Source organism: Ostrinia furnacalis, unplaced genomic scaffold (genome assembly GCF_004193835.3).
Source record: "Ostrinia furnacalis isolate ACB-3 unplaced genomic scaffold, ASM419383v2 OfSCF0666, whole genome shotgun sequence".
Taxonomy (NCBI): Eukaryota; Metazoa; Arthropoda; class Insecta; order Lepidoptera; family Crambidae; genus Ostrinia; species Ostrinia furnacalis.
The window spans coordinates 178571-197278 of NW_021130905.1; the positions used below are offsets into that span (position 1 = coordinate 178571).

Below are 18708 nucleotides of genomic sequence, written 5' to 3' on the forward strand. Positions count from 1 at the left end.
CTACTGAATGCGGGATCTACGCAGCACTAGCGTCGAGTCCGCATGGCGTCAACGCAACGTGTTTTTCGATTTCGTGTTACGTTCACGCCGCGCAGGCGCTGGCGAGACGACGACGATCGCAAGTCGCTAGTTTGGGGAGGCTAAAATATTTATTGGCTTAAAATCAATTACAATGAGATGGGCTGAGTATGGGGCAAAATAAAACATTTTGTTGTTGCGCACATAAGCTGCATTAGTTTCCGAGTGTTGACATCCCAATACATACCTTAATGTTAACGCAATAAGGATGATACGTCTGTCCGCACTGCGCGCACGCAATGAGGCAGCCCTCGGAGTCGGTTCCGACGGCGCCACACATCACGCACACATCTTGCGTCAGCACGAACTTGTCTTTGCTCGAACAGAGCACCAGTTTGTTCTCCATTGCTGTAACATAAGAAAAAGTTATAGATGGATGCATAACATTTTAGAACATATTGACTCATGTTCACTACTATAGATCGTTTCATCCACGAAGACGCGCCCTACCACTTTTTGGGCGAATTTCGTAATGTAATCTCTTCGTCGGAAATTTCAGTCACTGTACTTACAATATTCTGTGTTCGTGTAAGGCTGCTCTGATTCGTTTTAATGAGGGTTTTCGCGTATGAAAATTCCACTAGATGGCAAGACGTAGATATGAGGTCTAACTGCTATAGTTCCAAAATACTGGACTGTCCTGTCGATGACATTGACAGTGGGGCGCCACCGTCAATACCGGATCGCTGGTTCAGATTTTTGCCATGTTGGAAACCATATAGTTGAACGATGGTAGCGCCCCCCTGTCATTGAGTTTGGCGGGACAGTTCAGCGTGGGTCATCTATACGTGATTGGTGAATTTTGACATATCTGTCAATGTCATGTCAAAAATAACCAATCATGCAGCATTTAGACCTCACGTCTACGTATTGCCATCTAGCAGATTTTTCATACGCGAAAACCCTCATTTATTTATTTATTTCCATGTCCAACGTCGCCAATTAATAAGTCTTCGTGGATGAAACGATCTATAAAACAATGGTCTATTACACATACCTGGATCGTCTTCGGAAGTCTTATTGTCAGGCGCCTGCGGCCTCTGCAGCCCCAGGCCAGGCACTCCAAACACCCCCCTCATCTTAGGCTTGGATCCCCTCTTCCGGCCAAAATCGAGCACCGAGCGCTGTCGCTTCTGGAACCCGAGCTTGCCCGCGGGAGGGAACCCACCCTTCAACTTGTAACCACCAATTTTCTTCTTAGCTATCTTTGAGGACACCGAAAAAGGCTTGCCTTTTCCTAGACCCACGTCCGGCTGAAATAGAGAACATTTATTTTATACGCGTCGAAAATTTCCATAAAAAGAGGCTTGATAAAAGTAGCTGTTACATACTTTAGGTTCAATAGCAAGGGGATCCGTTTCTTGCTGCGAATTTTCATCCCCAAATGAGGAATCTTGGGATGTTGATGCTGCAGTGTCATCGTCAAAGGCTGCAATAACACATTCACATGTTAAACTTGCTTCAAAACAAAAATTAAATAAAGATGAAATAAGGATAACTTACATCCGGATTTGACACTCGGCAGAGGCAGATGAGTTTTGCATATTGGACAGTTGTATTCATACAGAGGATTTTGATCCTTCTTGAGCTTGTGTTGCTGCGGTTCCGCTTCGGGGTCACACGTTCCGTGAACATACCTACAATGAAAAATGGAATTAAATTGTTTTCGTAGCAAAGATAGCAAGTTATATGTTATAGCGCGTAGTTGAGTATGTTCCTACTTCCTGCGGTAGAGTTGTGTAAACGGGTATTCTTTTATGTCAAAACGTTAGCGAGACTTTTGATGAGATGTGCTTCAGTCAGATCAAACATGTATGCCGTGACAGCTCTGTTACGTCACATGTCTCCCCTTTCCACACAGATCCATCACCGCGAGAACTTACACAGTTAGGCAAAAAGTGGACAGTACCCTGTAACACCCCAAGAGGTGTTTTTGATCGCTCCAAAAATTAAATCGTTCATGGAGCGAAGCAACCCCATACAATAAAAAGGTACTATACATACTGCCTGCTGAGTGAAGGCCTCTCGAAATCACATATTTTCATGCAGAACAAGGCAGGTATTTGAGCACAGTCGCACCTGATGTTAAGTGAGATGAAGACGTCTATTCTAGATACTGCCACATTTTGCCATTTGTCCAAGGGGGCTGAGCCGTGTAAAGTTCGGTCGCAGAGCAGTCCTTATCACTCGCACGTAATTAATTATATTGATGTCGCGACTATGCGACGAGCGGGCCGCTGTGAGTGTGACGCGAGCGATAAGGATGGGTAGCTTGGGGTCATTGGACGATATTCTGCTCGGCGATCGGACTTCAGTGTTAGGCCCGGTTTTTTGATTCGTAGTTAAAATAACCAATAGTCAAATTTGACAGATGTCAAATGACAAGTGGTTAAATATCAGAAAAAAATGATAATCGAACAATGGTTAGCTTGACTTTTAGTACATTTTTTAACTATTAGTTAACATTCTGTTAATATTTAACCATTAGTAACAAAATTTAACAATATGTTATTTTAACTATGAATCAAAAAACTGGGCCTTAGTTACCTCTTGCAAGTGATGCAGCGGATCATATCGCGGTAGGCGGCGGCGCGGTAGGCGCGGCGGCAGAGCGGGCAGCAGGAGCCCTTGTTGCGCTGCTGGTAGCACGAGTCGCAGACCGTGTAGTGCGCGTGCCAGCGCGACGACGGGCCCGCGCCGGGCGAGCGCGCGCCGCAGTCGGAACACACGCGGCAGCACTGCCGAATGTTACGCGGTTTTATTTTTGTTGAACGATACTCGATTTTAAGCAGTTGTATTTTCGCTTTGACATGAAAGTGATTCTCAAACATAACTATCAATAGTAGCGATACAAACTTTTCAACACAAAAATGTATACAAAAAATAACTTTGCTGTTCGACATGGAATGAATTTTAATTTTATTAATTTTGACTAATAAGAGCTTCGCATTTACATTCATTAATAGCCGCCACTGGCAAGTATTGTCCAGTTATTCGACTGTAGTGCCGAACACTAGTGACCGTAAATGCAGTCCTCATAGTTTCAACTTTTATAATCTTCTGATCAAAGTCGTCATTACAAGACAGTCCTCTAGTCTACTGAACCTCTGATTGGGTTTTACTGGAGGCCTGACTGTAGATCCTGGCTATAAAATTGTTGTAGTAGGGAAAAAGAGTGGTGGGATTAGGCCTTCTCCACACTAGTATCTTTCGAACGGAACGCAACAGCGGGTTGAGAGAGAGGGTTGCGTTACTTGCTCGAAAAATAATTGTATTGGCTGGGGCAAGACATGCTCAAAAGTAAGTTTTTTATAAGTACTCTTGTAACCTTTGTTCATACACAATAAAGACTATTACTTATTACTTTAAAGACGTTAGTGTTGTGGCTGTCTTACCTTGCACTTCCAGCCATATTTAGGCACAGTGGCCATAACGGGGCGCAAACACAGCGCGTGGTAGCTTGTCGCAGAGCTCACAGACCCATTGGCGTATCTAAAGCTATTTTTCAGAGGGGGCCTTGACATAAAGCAGCGGCACGATCTAGCCCTCACTATACATACCTTACACTTCCAGCCATATTTAGGCACAGTAGCCATGACGGGGCGTAGACACAANATATTCTAGATACTGCCACATTTTGCCATTTGTCCAAGGGGGCTGAGCCGTGTAAAGTCCGGTCGTCGAGCAGTCCTTATCACTCGCACGTAGTTATATTGATGTCGCGACTATGCGACGAGCGGGCCGCAGTGAGTGTGACGCGAGCGATAAGGATGGGTAGCTTGGGGTCATTGGACGAAATTCTGCTCGGCGATCGGACTTTAGTGTTAGTTACCTCTTGCAAGTGATGCAGCGGATCATATCGCGGTAGGCGGCGGCGCGGTAGGCGCGGCGGCAGAGCGGGCAGCAGGAGCCCTTGTTGCGCTGCTGGTAGCACGAGTCGCAGACCGTGTAGTGCGCGTGCCAGCGCGACGACGGGCCCGCGCCGGGCGAGCGCGCGCCGCAGTCGGAACACACGCGGCAGCACTGCGGAATGTTACGCGGTTTTACTTTTCCACACAATAGTCAACGTTGGAAGATGTGTACCGGCCAAACGTTGCCCGGTTGGACGATAACGAACACTACCAGTCGCAACACAGTTGTTACTTAGTGGCGGGTAGGGGACGGAATCTGATACATTTTGCCACCCTCATTATTTGCTTATTCAATAGTACTTTTTACTGTTAATATAATTTATGTAAAACTACCTATGTGTAAACAATTAATGCAAACTTACTGATAAGTTATGTTTTTGTTAATTAGTTAGTAAGAATAATGGATGGCTCAATAAAAATATTTTTGATTTTGATTTGAACTTATGGACTTGATTTTTTACTATCGATACTCTTTTTTAAGTGTGATCCGACGACCTAAATATGACAATCGATAGAGAAGACAGGATCTAGTATCTAAGTCAAGAAAAGGTATTTTTTTAAAGGGGACCTGACTGAAGATCATGGCTGTGGCGGATTTACCAGCAGGCTGAGTACGCTGAAGCCTAGGGTGGCAAATTTTAAATGGGCGGCAGATTTAGTTCGTAGGTAATTTATTTCGATTTACAAAATTAATAAAAAATACACACAAAATACAAATTTCGGAAATGGGAGAGAAATTAAAATATTATTATCATCAAAAATCGAACTGATTAGACTGGCCTAGAAAGCTTTATTCATATGTTATATTCCCCCCTTGAACAGCCTACAGGCGGCAAATTTATAAATTCGCCACTATATTATCACATTCATTATGGCTTGAAGATTCAAAAATTGCAGTGCAACGCATCAGCAGAGTGAAAAAGCGTTGCGTTGGTACCACGCGGACGTTAACCCGGCGCCGTCAACGCTGCACAGGCACTGATAAGACGACAAATTAGTGTGGGGGCTGTCTTACCTTGCACTTCCAGCCATATTTAGGCACAGTAGCCATAACGGGGCGCAGACACAACGCGTGGTAGCTCGTCGCAGAGCTCGTAAGCCCATGGCATAATTATCTTGGGCTATTTTTCAGGGGGGCAGCAGCACGACCTAGCTCCTACTATACATACCTTGCACTTCCAGCCATATTTAGGCACAGTGGCCATAACGGGGCGCAGACACAGCGCGTGGTAGCTCTTGTCGCAGTGCTCGCAGGCCCATGGCTTATCTACGGCTATTTTTCAGGGAAGCCGGCCCTTGACATAATGCAGCGGGCACGACCTAGCCCTCACTATACATACCTTGCACTTCCAGCCGTACTTGGGCACAGTAGCCATGACGGGGCGCAGACACAGCGCGTGGTAGCTGGTCGCAGAGCTCGTAAGCCCATGGCATAATTATCTTGGGCTATTTTTCAGGGGGGCAGCAGCACGACCTAGCTCCTACTATACATACCTTGCACTTCCAGCCATATTTAGGCACAGTGGCCATAACGGGGCGCAGACACAGCGCGTGGTAGAGCTTGTCGCAGAGCTCACAGACCCATTGGCGTGTCTAGGGCTATTTTCATAATGGCCTTGACATGAAGCGGCACGATTTAGCTGTCACAATACATACCTTGCACTTCCAGCCATATTTAGGCACAGTGGCCATAACGGGTCGCAGACACAACGCGTGGTAGCTGGTCGCAGAGCTCGTAAGCCCATGGCATAATTATCTTGGGCTATTTTTCAGGGGGGCAGCAGCACGACCTAGCTCCTACTATACATACCTTGCACTTCCAGCCATATTTAGGCACAGTGGCCATAACGGGGCGCAGACACAGCGCGTGGTAACTTGTCACAGTTCTCGCAAGGCTATAAGGCTAATGACGTATCTAGGGCTATTTTCATGATGGCCTTGACATGAAGCAGCGGCACGATCTAGCCCTCACTATACATACCTTGCACTTCCAGCCATATTTAGGCACAGTAGCCATAACGGGGCGCAGACACAGCGCGTGGTAGAGCTTGTCGCAGTGCTCGCAGGCCCATGGCTTATCTACGGCTATTTTTCAGGGAAGCCGGCCCTTGACATAATGCAGCGGGCACGACCTAGCCCTCACTATACATACCTTGCACTTCCAGCCGTACTTGGGCACAGTAGCCATGACGGGGCGCAGACACAGCGCGTGGTAGCTGGTCGCAGAGCTCGTAAGCCCATGGCATAATTATCTTGGGCTATTTTTCAGGGGGGCAGCAGCACGACCTAGCTCCTACTATACATACCTTGCACTTCCAGCCATATTTAGGCACAGTAGCCATAACGGGGCGCAGACACAGCGCGTGGTAGCTTGTCACAGTTCTCGCAAGGCTAATGACGTATGAAGGGCTATTTTTCAGAGGAGTGGGGGGCCTTGACATAAAGCAGCGGAGCCCGTGAATTGAAGCAGCAGCAGCGCGACCTAGCTCCTATTATACCTTGCACTTCCAGCCATATTTAGGCACAGTAGCCATAACGGGGCGCAGACACAGCGCGTGGTAGAGCTTGTCGCAGTGCTCGCAGGCCACGGCGCGCGCGTCCGCTGGAGACGCCTCGCCGCGGCACACCTGGCACACGCGGCACATGCGGCAAGACCAGCCGGAGCGCACCCCTGGCACATAACAATCGTCATTAGGTCAAGAAAAGTACAGGAAGACGATTCTCTCTACTCTAACTAATTTAACAAAGGCAAATGGAAGATTAATGCCCGTTTTCACCATCAATCCTTAAAGTTTTCATAGGGTCACTTAAAAATTAGATATTGATGGTGAAAACGGGCATAATACTCGTTTTCACCATCAATCCCTAATTTTTAAGTGACCCCTATGGTATTACATAACAGGAATTTTGTTTTCATAGGGGTTTGATTGATTGGTGAAAACTGGCGTCAGCCTACACTCCCAAATGGTTTGGGGAAGCCTTATATATTATATTATAGGATAATATGTCGTCGGGCAACGAAATTTTGAAGGAACATTAAACTTTTTAATCGACGGGGACACGACCGTTTTGCCAAGAGGGAAACGACTTAAAAAAAGAATCTCTTGGACCTTACAAATCGGCGCGCGAACATAGTGACTATTTTCATCGCAAAACGAAATCGCATCGCCCTCTTGCACAACAGAAGGTTGTAAGACAACATTAACTGTATTGAAAATAAATATCAAAGCAGCAGCTTTTTGCAATCCGATTTATCACACCCACACACCTTTCTAATGATGTCATAAAAAATAAAATAAAATGAAACTTTTTTTATATGTGCATAAACTAACTGCTCAGTAAAAAACCCTTTATCAATCTCCATAACCCACATATCCATGGATTTCAATTCGGTCAAATAAAACCACTAACAAGTACCTATTCGTGTTATCAACACAGTTCTGAAAGTCTAGTAATTTCCTGGGGTCATTGACCTAGTTGCTTTAAATTCCAATTTACAGCACCGGCGGTATTATGCGTCACGTTTAATTTAATTATTCTCACTGGAATCTTCCTCAGTAAAAGTGCCTTGAATATTACTAAAATATTTTTGGGCACAACTTTCCAAAGACAATCACATATTAGTTAACATCATTTATAAATAAATAAAGCCTTTTTATACCTAAACATGTAATAGCCATAAAACGCCAAACAAAGAACAAATATGTACTATACTAGCTGTTGCCCGCGGCCACGGTAATACTATCTATACAGTATGCCAACTCGGCCATATTTTTGAAAAAAATGTCAACAGCCCCGCGGTACGTCACGGTATGACAACAGCGATAGGGCTGCACATGCTTACCTACAGTACCCATTCTAATAAAATTACATCTGTCTACTTAGAATTTCTATCTACACTCGCGAGCAAAAGTATGGAATCACCCCATTCGTTTTGAGTAATCTTTGTAGCTAAACGACTATGAAGATTAAATTAAAAATGGTACCAGTTTAAAGGTTACATTACAAACTTTAACTTAATACCATAGATGCATAGATAGTCATTGAGTTCTTCAGATCGTTGGGAACAAAACACAAGATGGTGATTCCATACTTTTGCTCGTAAGTATAGTTTTGTGATTGTATTTTTTTTTATTTAGACAAACAAAATACTTTGTGAATGGAATAGGATAAAAATGCGTGTTGTTTTGTGATTAGTAGATTTAATTTAAAAAAATATACTAAAATAATTTTGAATCTACTAATGATAATGAGTACTTAATGACCTTTTACTTTAATTTCAGGCGGGCGAAATCGTTGGCAAAAGCTGGTTTTATACAATATATGTGGGAGTGTGAAACGGAACGCAAGGGAGTGAGTGAGACGGAATGAATGAGTGAGGAAGTAAGAACGACGGGATTTTAAACAGAAGACTGTACGGAAGACGATTAGTATTAAGNGAGCTTGTCGCAGTGCTCGCAGGCTACAGCGCGCGCGTCCGCTGGAGACGCCTCGCCGCGGCACACCTGGCACACGCGGCACATGCGGCAAGACCAGCCGGAGCGCACCCCTGGCACATAACAATCGTCTTTATTAGGTCAAGTCAAGACTCAAGTACAGGAGGACGATTCTCTCTAATTTAACAAAGGCAAATGGAAGATTAATGCCCCTTTTCACCATCAATCCTTAAAGTTTTCATAGGGTCACTTAAAAATTAGATATTGATGGTGAAAACGGGCATAATACTCGTTTTCACCATCAATCCCTAATTTGTAAGTGACCCCTATGGTATTACATAACAGGATTTTGTTTTCATAGGGGTCACTTAAAAATTAGGGATTGATGGTGAAAACTGGCGTCAGCCTACACTCCCCAATGGCTTGGGGAAGTCTGATGTTTGCATAATAATATGTCGTCGAGGTTTTAAAAGCAAAATTAAACGTTTAATCGACGTGGACACGACCGTTTTGCCAAGAGGGAAACGACTTAAAGGAAGAATCTCTTGGACCTTACAAATCGGCGCGCGAACATAGTGACTCTTCATCGCAAAACGAAATCACATCGCCCTCTTGCACACGAACAGAAGGTTGTAAGACAACATTAACTGTATTGAAAATAAATATCAAAGCAGCAGCTTTTTGCAATCCGATTTATCACACCCACACACCTTTTTAATGATGTCATAAAAAAATAAAATATAATGAAACTTTTTTTTATAGGTCCATAAACTAAGCTCAGTAAAAAATACCCTTTTCTATCTCCATAACCCACATATCCATGGATTTCAATTCGATCAAATAAAACCACTAACAAGTACCTATTCATGTTATCAACACAGTTCTGAAAGTCTAGTAATTTCCTGGGGTCATTGACCTAGTTGCTTTAAATTCCAATTTACAGCACCGGCGGTATTATGCGTCACGTTTAATTATTCTTACTGGAATCTTCCTCAGTATAAGTGCCTTGAATATTACTAAAATATTTTTGGGCACAACTTTCCAAAGACAATCACATATTAGTTAACATCATTTATAAACAAATAAAGCCTTTCTATATCTTATTCATGTAACAGCCATAAAACGCCAAACAAAGAACAAATATGTACTATACTAGCTGTTGCCCGCGGCCTCACCCGCGTGAAGTTTAGTTTCTCACAGATCGTCATAAATTATAGCCTATATGTTAATCTGGGTTATGAACAATAATACTGTAAAATTTCAACAAAAGTTTTTGCGTGAAAGAGTAACAAACATCCAGACATCATGACATCCAAACTTTCGCGTTTATAATAGTAGGAATAGTAGGATTAATGGTGAGTAATTTTTTTATGCAGATATCTGCTTCTTTTACGCATACAGAGGTCAAAACGATCTTTTTTTTGTTATTAAACTGAATCATACCTGGCAACTGGGCTAAGCCGACGCAAGTCCCGTGATAGTGCGCGCCACACGTCACGCATGTCATGAGGTTGGCTATATCGCCGATCGTCCTACACGTCCTGCAGTCGATATCAGCGGGACCTAACACGAAACCAATGTGTTATTTACGTATTTTCAATAAAAAAATAGAATTTACGTGTGAAATAATACTCACAAACAAGTGGCACTTGATACAAATGGTCCTTGCAGAAAGAAGATTTCGTCTGGAAGTCCATGTAACCCCCAGACGCGAGAACACACGGTAGGTGGAAGTACTTACTGCAACTCATCTGCAAAAAAACATCATTATGTATCATTAATCAGATAGGCTATAAGGCCCGGTTTCCACCAAGGCAGTGCGGAGCGGAGAAGCGTTTTGAATAACTAATCGGATTTAATTATTTCCACATCTTTTCTCCGCGCCGCCGCCGCCGTTAAATTCTCTAGAAAAATTCCTTCTCCCGACACATCTCCTCTCTGCTCCGCCTTGGTAGAAATAGGGTCTTAACCTTCGAATAAGTTTTGTCATAGACCATCTAACCGTCTTACCTTACAAGGAATACTAGCACCATGTCGCGTACAAAAGGCACATTTCCTCGACAAGGCAGCAGTGACTATGCCCTTGACCCGCGCCTCCTCCAACTGATCTTTATCTTCGTCAGCGTTGGCGACCACTTGGTCGTGGAAGGGCGGGCTGAACTCAAGGCAGCATCGGTGCAGGTAGAAAGCCCCGGAGGACACTACCCCTGTTAATTCTAATGATTCTACGTGTCCAATTATTGACAGTTCGTCAGTATGCTCCATGTTGTATAGAGGTGTTCTGAAACAAGGTGTTTTATGTAGAATTTTTACAAAAAGTGACGGTTTGGAAAACAGGAACAGTAAGCCTAGGCGCAGACCACCGATTTTTAGTTGGCCGATAGTTGGGCCCGATTTTAATTTGTTTGAAAGAAGAATCGGCCGATACCAAATCGGTGTAGTGTCAGGCCTGTTCATCTCCGCGAGTTTACATCGAAAACAAAACACGCACGATGGCCCACCTACAGGATACTATTCGACAAGGCCTCACATACGAGCGAACATTGACTCACGCACGCGTATTCTTGTGTATGATGGAAGAAAATAAAGAAAATGGTGTACTAAATACTGTGCAGTATTTAACTGCCTAAATAATAATAAAAACACAGAATGTACTTTTTTAAGTTGCCTCAAGACACTGAGAAGTAAATAAGTAGTTTATATTATTCATGATAATTCATGCTAAATCATGTATTTCCTCCGCCATTTTCCGCAGTTTGGCACCACCTCACGTCACATCATTTTACCGAAGTCAGCCCTATAGCTTCGGCGCAGTGCCGATCACTGATGTTTGTCAACAAAATGGTGCTTGACTCTTGAGACAGGCTAAATTACACCATATTGTTAATGACATTGAGCATACATTTTTTTAAATACCTTCGCGAAGTAAAACTTCTGTACGTAGTACTTATTATTATTCTGTGGTAGTGTGCGCACTTTCACACGTCATGCCCATACTGATAAACAGCCCGACCCAACTATCGGCCAGCTAAAAGTCAGTGGTCTGCGCCTAGGCTAAAACAAAAAAATATGCAAACGTTATTAAAGGAACATAATTATGCCTCTTGTTACTCACTTGCATTTGGCGAAAGCCTTCTGCCGTCTACTTAAAGGTAGTGCTGCCGGTTGTTGGGTAGGATCTACAAGTTCCGGGGGCGGGGAGGCCAGCCCGGGGGGCACTGGGGTGGACGGGGTGCTCGTGGGGGTCGCCGCGCTCGTGGGGGTCGCGCCCCCAGAGTTGGACACTCCTGGCGTGGTGCTTCCATCTCCTTCATTGATGTTACACAGAATCTGCTTCATTTCGCCTTGGCCCAGCTGACTGCGCTCGCTAAGGTTGCAAAGAGCGCACACTTTCCCTGGCCTAGAATAGAGAATGTAATGAGATTTTTTTTTTGTGATATAATGAATTTGAGAAGAAAGTGAAGTACCAACCATTTTTCAGGCATAAAAGGCGGTTCTTCCGGAGCTGGCATGGTAAAGTCGTCCTCTTCCATCCCTTCCTCGAGAACATCGTCGCGGCTGCCGCGGTGTCTCTTCGCCCCTCTCACAGAGCCAGGGTTTCTATACCTAAAAAATAATACTCATGAGACTTGTCCTTGTCATAAAAATCGTCTAATGAATTTGAGCTATCAATTCAAAGTATTTATTAGTAAAGAATAAATAAAACTTCAACGGTGGCCTATTTTTCTGATTCTGATTCGTATAAATCAACAAAAAAGACAGGGAAAGGCTCTAGAACTCAGTTGCGTACTTTCAATCAGTGTACTTGTATGAGCCTGCTACAGTCACACTCACAGCTCACTATTATTGTTACTTACATTAACACACATAGCACTAAGGCCTGCTATACACGGACAGCTTAAAGCAGTTAGTGTCGGCAGCTTCAAGCTGCGACTGCATAGCAAACTACGGAAACAGTTGTAACTACTTGAGCGGTTCTGTGTATGTGTGTACGTAGTGTACTGTAGTTTGCTATGCAGTCGCAGCTTGATAGCAGCAGTAAAAATACTAAAAGCTCCAGTCACCTCCTAACAATCTTGCCCTCTTTGACCAACTTGGGGCCTTCCTTGCGCGGCCTGCCGGGCCCCCGGCGGGCCGACGTGAAGAAGGGCCTCGCGTAGGGCTGGTGGTGGAAGAACGACGGCTGCGGCACCCCGCCGTGCGGCGACGCCGGCTCCTCGCCGCGCGGCGACGAAGCGCACGAGGTCGGCGTCGACCCCGGCCCTGCGTAGAAATCTGTCGAGGGGTTAACATGGGCTAAAGCCCGGTCAGTGAGCACGTAGAATTTTGTCCAATGACCCCAAGCTACCCATCCTTATCGCTCGCGCGTAATTATGTTGCTGTCGCGCTCGCACACTCACTGCGGGCGCCCGTTGCAGTCACGACAGCAATATAATTACGCGCGAGCGATAAGGATGGGTAGCTTGGGGTCATTGGACAAAATTCTACGTGCTCACAGACCAGACTATAGCTACGATAATTGACAAACACTACAGCTAATGATTTGATGTTTATTGTCTGTGGTGCACATCTTTTCATAAAGTTAGGTTACTAAACCTTTGATTGTCACCTATCGTCCGCTTTGCAATGGAGCTAAGTTGAACCTTAACTTCGAACTCATCCTATGTTCTTCTGATTAATTTTGTTGCGGGTCCAATGACAGTTTAACTTTCTCCCGGGACAAACTTGACCTTCACTGGTTGGGTTTTTATTGGCAGTCAAGCTGTAGATCCTGTCTACATAGAAGTTGCAGCGGTGGGTACATATTTGTAATTTTTGTGTGGTGTGAACCCCGGTCCTGTGTAGTAATCTGACAGAAAGGTTAAGACAGCCAGCCAGGATATTGAAAAATACTACAGATTCTTAGTGATAAGACTGCCTACCTAAATTATGTTGTTTTAATTTACTGGAACTGTTGTGTATGGTTAAATGGTTATACAAGTTGAGATATAGAAGTTTAGTTTGTTTCACCTAGGCTTACTATTTACACAAAGTCAGAGCAGCATGCTCAATCAAAATATGGGAAAGTAAAAAGTTTGTCGTGTGAAACATATTTTTTATATTATGATAGGTATAAGAATAAATAGATACAGGTACCTATCAGTTGTCTCAACACTCTGCCAACAGTTGCATCTAAACAACAATTTTACTAAGAAATTCATAAAAAAACATTCAGACTTTTATTCAAATCAGGAAGATCCAATATTTATCATGTTAATTGATCACCTTTTGCACATAATCATTTCACAAGAGTGACCACATTTATCGTAGAAATCATAGGTACACATTAGGTTCATAGGTACATTATAAGATTATATCATTTATTATTAAATGTAGTTAATTATTTGTATAGAATGAGATGCAAAATTTCAGAAAAACCAGTACTACATGGCTTTTACACCTATACATGACCTAAGCAATACTTTGGACAACTACATGTCTAATTCTTTCAGTACCTCATGATGACTTGGTGTGATTACAGTGATGACCTCATTTACAGCTAAAACCAAAAATATTGGAGTCCAAGGACATTAACAACATTGGACCACACAACTCAATATGCCAAATTAATCTTCAAATAAGCATTTCCTCAGCATATTTTGATCTGGACATGTAAAAGAGGTGAAATAATGTAATGTCAAACAAGATAGTAAACAAAGTTGGTGGATTTTTCCACAAAATGTAATTAAAATATTCATCATCAAAATTCTTGACATGGGTATGATTATCATCAGTCACCCAAAGTTAAACAACCAAAGTGCTCAAATAAACAATAGATCAAGGGCTCAGGCGATAGGGAGTGGAGTTATCTGGCGTACCTGAAGACGGCGGGGCTTCGCCTTCATCCTCCGAGCCGTCGTCACCGAGGAGTTCTACATCCAGGACACCCTCATCCGGTACGTCCATCTACGACACAATTTCGCTTATAATACACAAAAACATACAAACACTACAAGTTTTTTGGTTATGACGAAATTATTTCCCAAAGCATCAAAGTAATGTAAATGAAGACCGCCATAGTGAACGACAAGTGGATTCCAAACTAAACTTTGTAACTCACCGCATACGATTGCGACGGACGCGAAATGAGTTAACTTCACGAAAATAAACTTGTTACAGAAGTAAAACGCATCGTTTAAATATATTTTACATTACAACACAAAAACTAATGAAAATAACGCGACATTCGTCGTGATCGCGAACGAAGCGCACAATATAATAGTGTTGTACCAAAATTATCTCATTATTGAAACGTTTCGATTTTAAATCGATTAGAATAATTATTAGTTTTACTTGAAAACAAGGTAAAGATGTTTTGTTTATGAATAAATTTATTCATTCTTTATTGGAATCTTTTAAAAATAATTTTTAATTTATTATTTATATAAGTTAGTACTTTGTGTTATTCATAATAAATAAGACTAGTAGGAAACGGAACGTTGCTGGGATCGCTGACGTGTTCACGTTTCCCACCACAACAACAATGGTTTACTTTGATGTGTCAATGTGTGTGTAGTTTGAAGAGATTCAGTGAAATAAAAACGTGTCATTTTATAAGCTATAAGAATTAATTTTCTCGTATAAAACACAATGAATTATTTAATTTTTGTAACGCTTATAATATCTTTAATTACCCATAGCAAATGTACATTATTTGAGAGTGATTCTTGTTACTCATTTGGCAGCGGCAATGTTTTTCCCGGTGGAGCCAGAAAAATAGATCATAAACTTCAATTTACTAAAGCTATGAGTGAGTTATATTAAAAGGTTTATTTTTATGATAATATAAAATATGAATATGCAATTCTGAGTTATTTTTATTCTTGGTTCTCAACTTAAATGATGTTTTCTTTTATCTCAGTCTCAAAGCCGGCACCTGAGTGGGAGGCCACAGCAGTTATTGATGGGGAAATAAAACAATTATCTCTATCCAGTTTCAAAGGAAAATATTTAGTATTCTTCTTTTATCCTTTGGATTTGTAAGTATTTAGAAAAATACTTGTTCTAGTAAATACCATTGAATTGCTTAGTATTAATCAAAGAGATAAAAATATTTTATCACAGTATAAGTAATTATATTTGATATTATCTGTTATCACAATAATTTTGATTATATAATTTCATTAACTTCCTTTTTTTCAGCACATTTGTATGTCCTACTGAGATTCTCGCATTCTCAGAGAGAATTGAAGAGTTCAAAAAAATTAATACTGAAGTAGTAGCTTGTTCTGTTGATTCACATTTTACACATCTGGCTTGGATCAACACTCCTCGAAAAGAGGGTGGGCTTGGCAAAATAAATATTCCACTTTTAAGTGATCTTACTCATTCAATTGCTAAGGATTATGGAGTATATTTAGAAGATTTAGGGCACACATTGAGAGGTTTATTTATTATCGATGAAAAAGGCATTTTAAGACAAATAACCATGAATGATTTACCTGTTGGGCGTTCAGTAGATGAGACACTCAGATTAGTACAAGCTTTTCAATATACTGACAAGCATGGAGAAGTGTGCCCAGCAGGTTGGAAACCAGGACAAGACACGGTGAGAATCTCATATTATCGTAGTAATAAGTTTGCTATATCACATGGTAGGTACATAATACTAGCAGCAAATTAGCTCCATTAACTAATTTGGTATTCTACTAGCTACTTAAATGACTTCATGGCATTTCGTCAAATTAAATAGTGTTTGGTTAATAGTATGATGAATTCCTTATAATCTACACGATTTCTAAAATTAATGGTCAAAGGGAGGGTTTATTCAAAAACATTTTTTTTTTCAGATAATTCCAAACCCTGATGAGAAAAAGAAGTATTTTGAAAAGGTGGCTAAAAATAAACAAGCCTAAGATTAAGTTCTAAATCTTTACCCACCCACATAGATTCATGATCGAAGCTGTTTTGACGAAAATGAAAAAGGGTTTGGGAAATTTAATTGGTATAATTAATTTTGTTCATACTTTCTACAAAATCATTCCAAACAAAAAATTACAGGATATTCCATATTTTAGCAGATTTTGGTCATAGAAAATAAATTAGAATTTTATTAGTCTTAACTTAACTATCCAGCATAAAAACATAAGTTGTATATTTTTGAATGGGGTGTTTTGTCATGAGAGTCAAAAGGGCTCATAATAACGTAATAAGGTGCTATACATTCTTTAAAAACATCACTGTTATTATCTTAGTATTTTTTAGACTATCAGTTTTTAGAAGTAAACTATCATAAGATTTTTCTCTTGTTTATCAAGAGCTATTACATCAAAATAAAACATTTCAATAAGACTGACTCCAATATTTTTTATTTTTGATACTATTGAGATTTAATAAAAATATAAAGTTGGAATACAGCTATTTATGATTATTTGTTTTTAATCTCTAGTTACTTTTCTACCCAAATTATTTTATATTTTTACTATCATATAACTCATATTATAAATCGATTTCACCGATCATTCAGAAAACACGTATCGACTTTTATGGCACATCCCTAAAATGTCATGATGTCATGTTGTATTTTTTTTATTACTTCACTGCCTTGGAAATTTCAGAAATGAGCAAAATGGGTGAGCTCCAGTGATAGCTCAGAAGCCTAGGCGCAGACCATCAAACTTTTAGTTGAGCCCGCTTTTAATTTGTATGAAGAATCGGCCAAATCAAATCGGTGTAATGTGCGCACTTCCATACATGCCCCCATACTGATTATCTGCCTGACTCAACTATCGGCTGATGAAAAATCTATGGTCTGCGTCTAGGCTAAATTTAAATTTCGATGTTAATTATTAGTAATAATACTTCTATCCAATATAGCTTGATTAGAATGACAGCTGCCATCAAAAGTAACGACATAACTTTGTAGTATAGTTCCAAAATACTGGACTGTCCTGTCGATGACATTGACAGTGGGGCGCCACCGTCAATACCGGATCGCTGGTTCAGATTTTTGCCATGTTGGAAACCATATAGTTGAACGATGGTAGCGCCCCCCTGTCATTGAGTTTGGCGGGACAGTTCAGCGTGGGTCATCTATAGCGATCAATGAGAGCTAAATATTGGCGGACAAGAAATAATTCACGTCTGACCTACAAACAATATTTTCGACGACAGTGCTTCCAATAAAAATGTTAATTTCGTGTAAATGCAGCGTTAAATTACACCAATAAGTAGTAATTCGAAATTATAAAAATCAAGCTAGAGTATTAACGACGTCTCTACAAGGTTATCTCGAGTTACAAAAATGTTAGTGTTGGGACATATCGACAAATGACATATTAAATTAAAACTATTTTTTAACATATTTAACAATTTTTTTTTCTAACTAATTTTTTAACATATTTAAGTCAAGTTATACGTTTTTCTAAATGTTCACTATTAAAAACCAAAAAACATTTCATTCTTAAATAATAATCAAACATCGGAAATCAATCACCGGTAATTTTTTGGGTATTCATAGCACCGTTGCTCTAGAAGAGATGCCCACCGCCCTATAGTTGACCCACGCTGAACTGTCCCACCAAACTCAATGACAGGGGGGCGCTACTATCGTTCAACTATATGGTTTGCAATATGGCAAAAATCTGAACCAGCGATTCGGTATTGACGGTGGCGCCCTACTGTCAATGTCATCGACAGGACAGTCCAGTATTTTGGAACAATAATACTTCTATCCAATATAGCTTGATTAGAATGACAGCTGCCATCAAAAGTAACGACATAACTTTGTAGTAGCGATCAATGAGAGCTAAATATTGGCGGACAAGAAATAATTCACGTCTGACCTACAAACAATATTTTCGACGACAGTGCTTCCAATAAAAATGTTAATTTCGTGTAAATGCAGCGTTAAATTACACCAATAAGTAGTAATTCGAAATTATAAAAATCAAGCTAGAGTATTAACGACGTCTCTACAAGGTTATCTCGAGTTACAAAAATGTTAGTGTTGGGACATATCGACAAATGACATATTAAATTAAAACTATTTTTTAACATATTTAACAATTTTTTTTTCTAACTAATTTTTTAACATATTTAAGTCAAGTTATACGTTTTTCTAAATGTTCACTATTAAAAACCAAAAAACATTTCATTCTTAAATAATCAAACATCGGAAATCAATCACCGGTAATTTTTTGGGTATTCATAGCACCGTTGCTCTAGAAGAGATGCCCACCAGTGGTGCCAGATTAGGCGAATTATCGCCATTTAGGCTACCTTCGGGGGTCAAATGGCGACCA

General features: G+C 41.0%; 2 protein-coding genes across 2 annotated transcripts in view; one reads left to right on the forward strand and one right to left on the reverse strand.

Annotated features, from left to right (window-relative positions):
* LOC114366718 (histone-lysine N-methyltransferase 2C) overlaps positions 1 to 14671 on the reverse strand; it is a 67655-nt gene extending 52984 nt beyond the window's left edge. Inside the window, exons 1-14 of the mRNA XM_028323673.1 lie at positions 14526 to 14671; positions 14284 to 14371; positions 12490 to 12721; positions 11897 to 12031; positions 11541 to 11825; positions 10436 to 10706; positions 10062 to 10176; positions 9869 to 9988; positions 6488 to 6660; positions 3911 to 4101; positions 1582 to 1715; positions 1410 to 1507; positions 1076 to 1331; positions 266 to 426 (exon numbers count right to left, since the gene is read on the reverse strand). Coding sequence (XP_028179474.1) covers positions 266 to 426; positions 1076 to 1331; positions 1410 to 1507; positions 1582 to 1715; positions 3911 to 4101; positions 6488 to 6660; positions 9869 to 9988; positions 10062 to 10176; positions 10436 to 10706; positions 11541 to 11825; positions 11897 to 12031; positions 12490 to 12721; positions 14284 to 14371 — 2259 coding nt within the window. The 5' untranslated portion in view covers positions 14526 to 14671. The remainder of the gene's footprint in view (positions 1 to 265; positions 427 to 1075; positions 1332 to 1409; positions 1508 to 1581; positions 1716 to 3910; positions 4102 to 6487; positions 6661 to 9868; positions 9989 to 10061; positions 10177 to 10435; positions 10707 to 11540; positions 11826 to 11896; positions 12032 to 12489; positions 12722 to 14283; positions 14372 to 14525) is intronic.
* A 279-nt stretch (positions 14672 to 14950) lies between these two features.
* On the forward strand, positions 14951 to 16601 carry Prx4 (Peroxiredoxin 4). Its single transcript, XM_028323672.1, has 4 exons — positions 14951 to 15215; positions 15327 to 15444; positions 15608 to 16013; positions 16255 to 16601. The coding sequence occupies exons 1-4, from the start codon at positions 15056 to 15058 to the stop codon at positions 16318 to 16320; spliced, it is 750 nt and encodes a 249-aa protein (XP_028179473.1). The 5' UTR covers positions 14951 to 15055; the 3' UTR covers positions 16321 to 16601.
* Positions 16602 to 18708: the final 2107 nt, after the last annotated feature.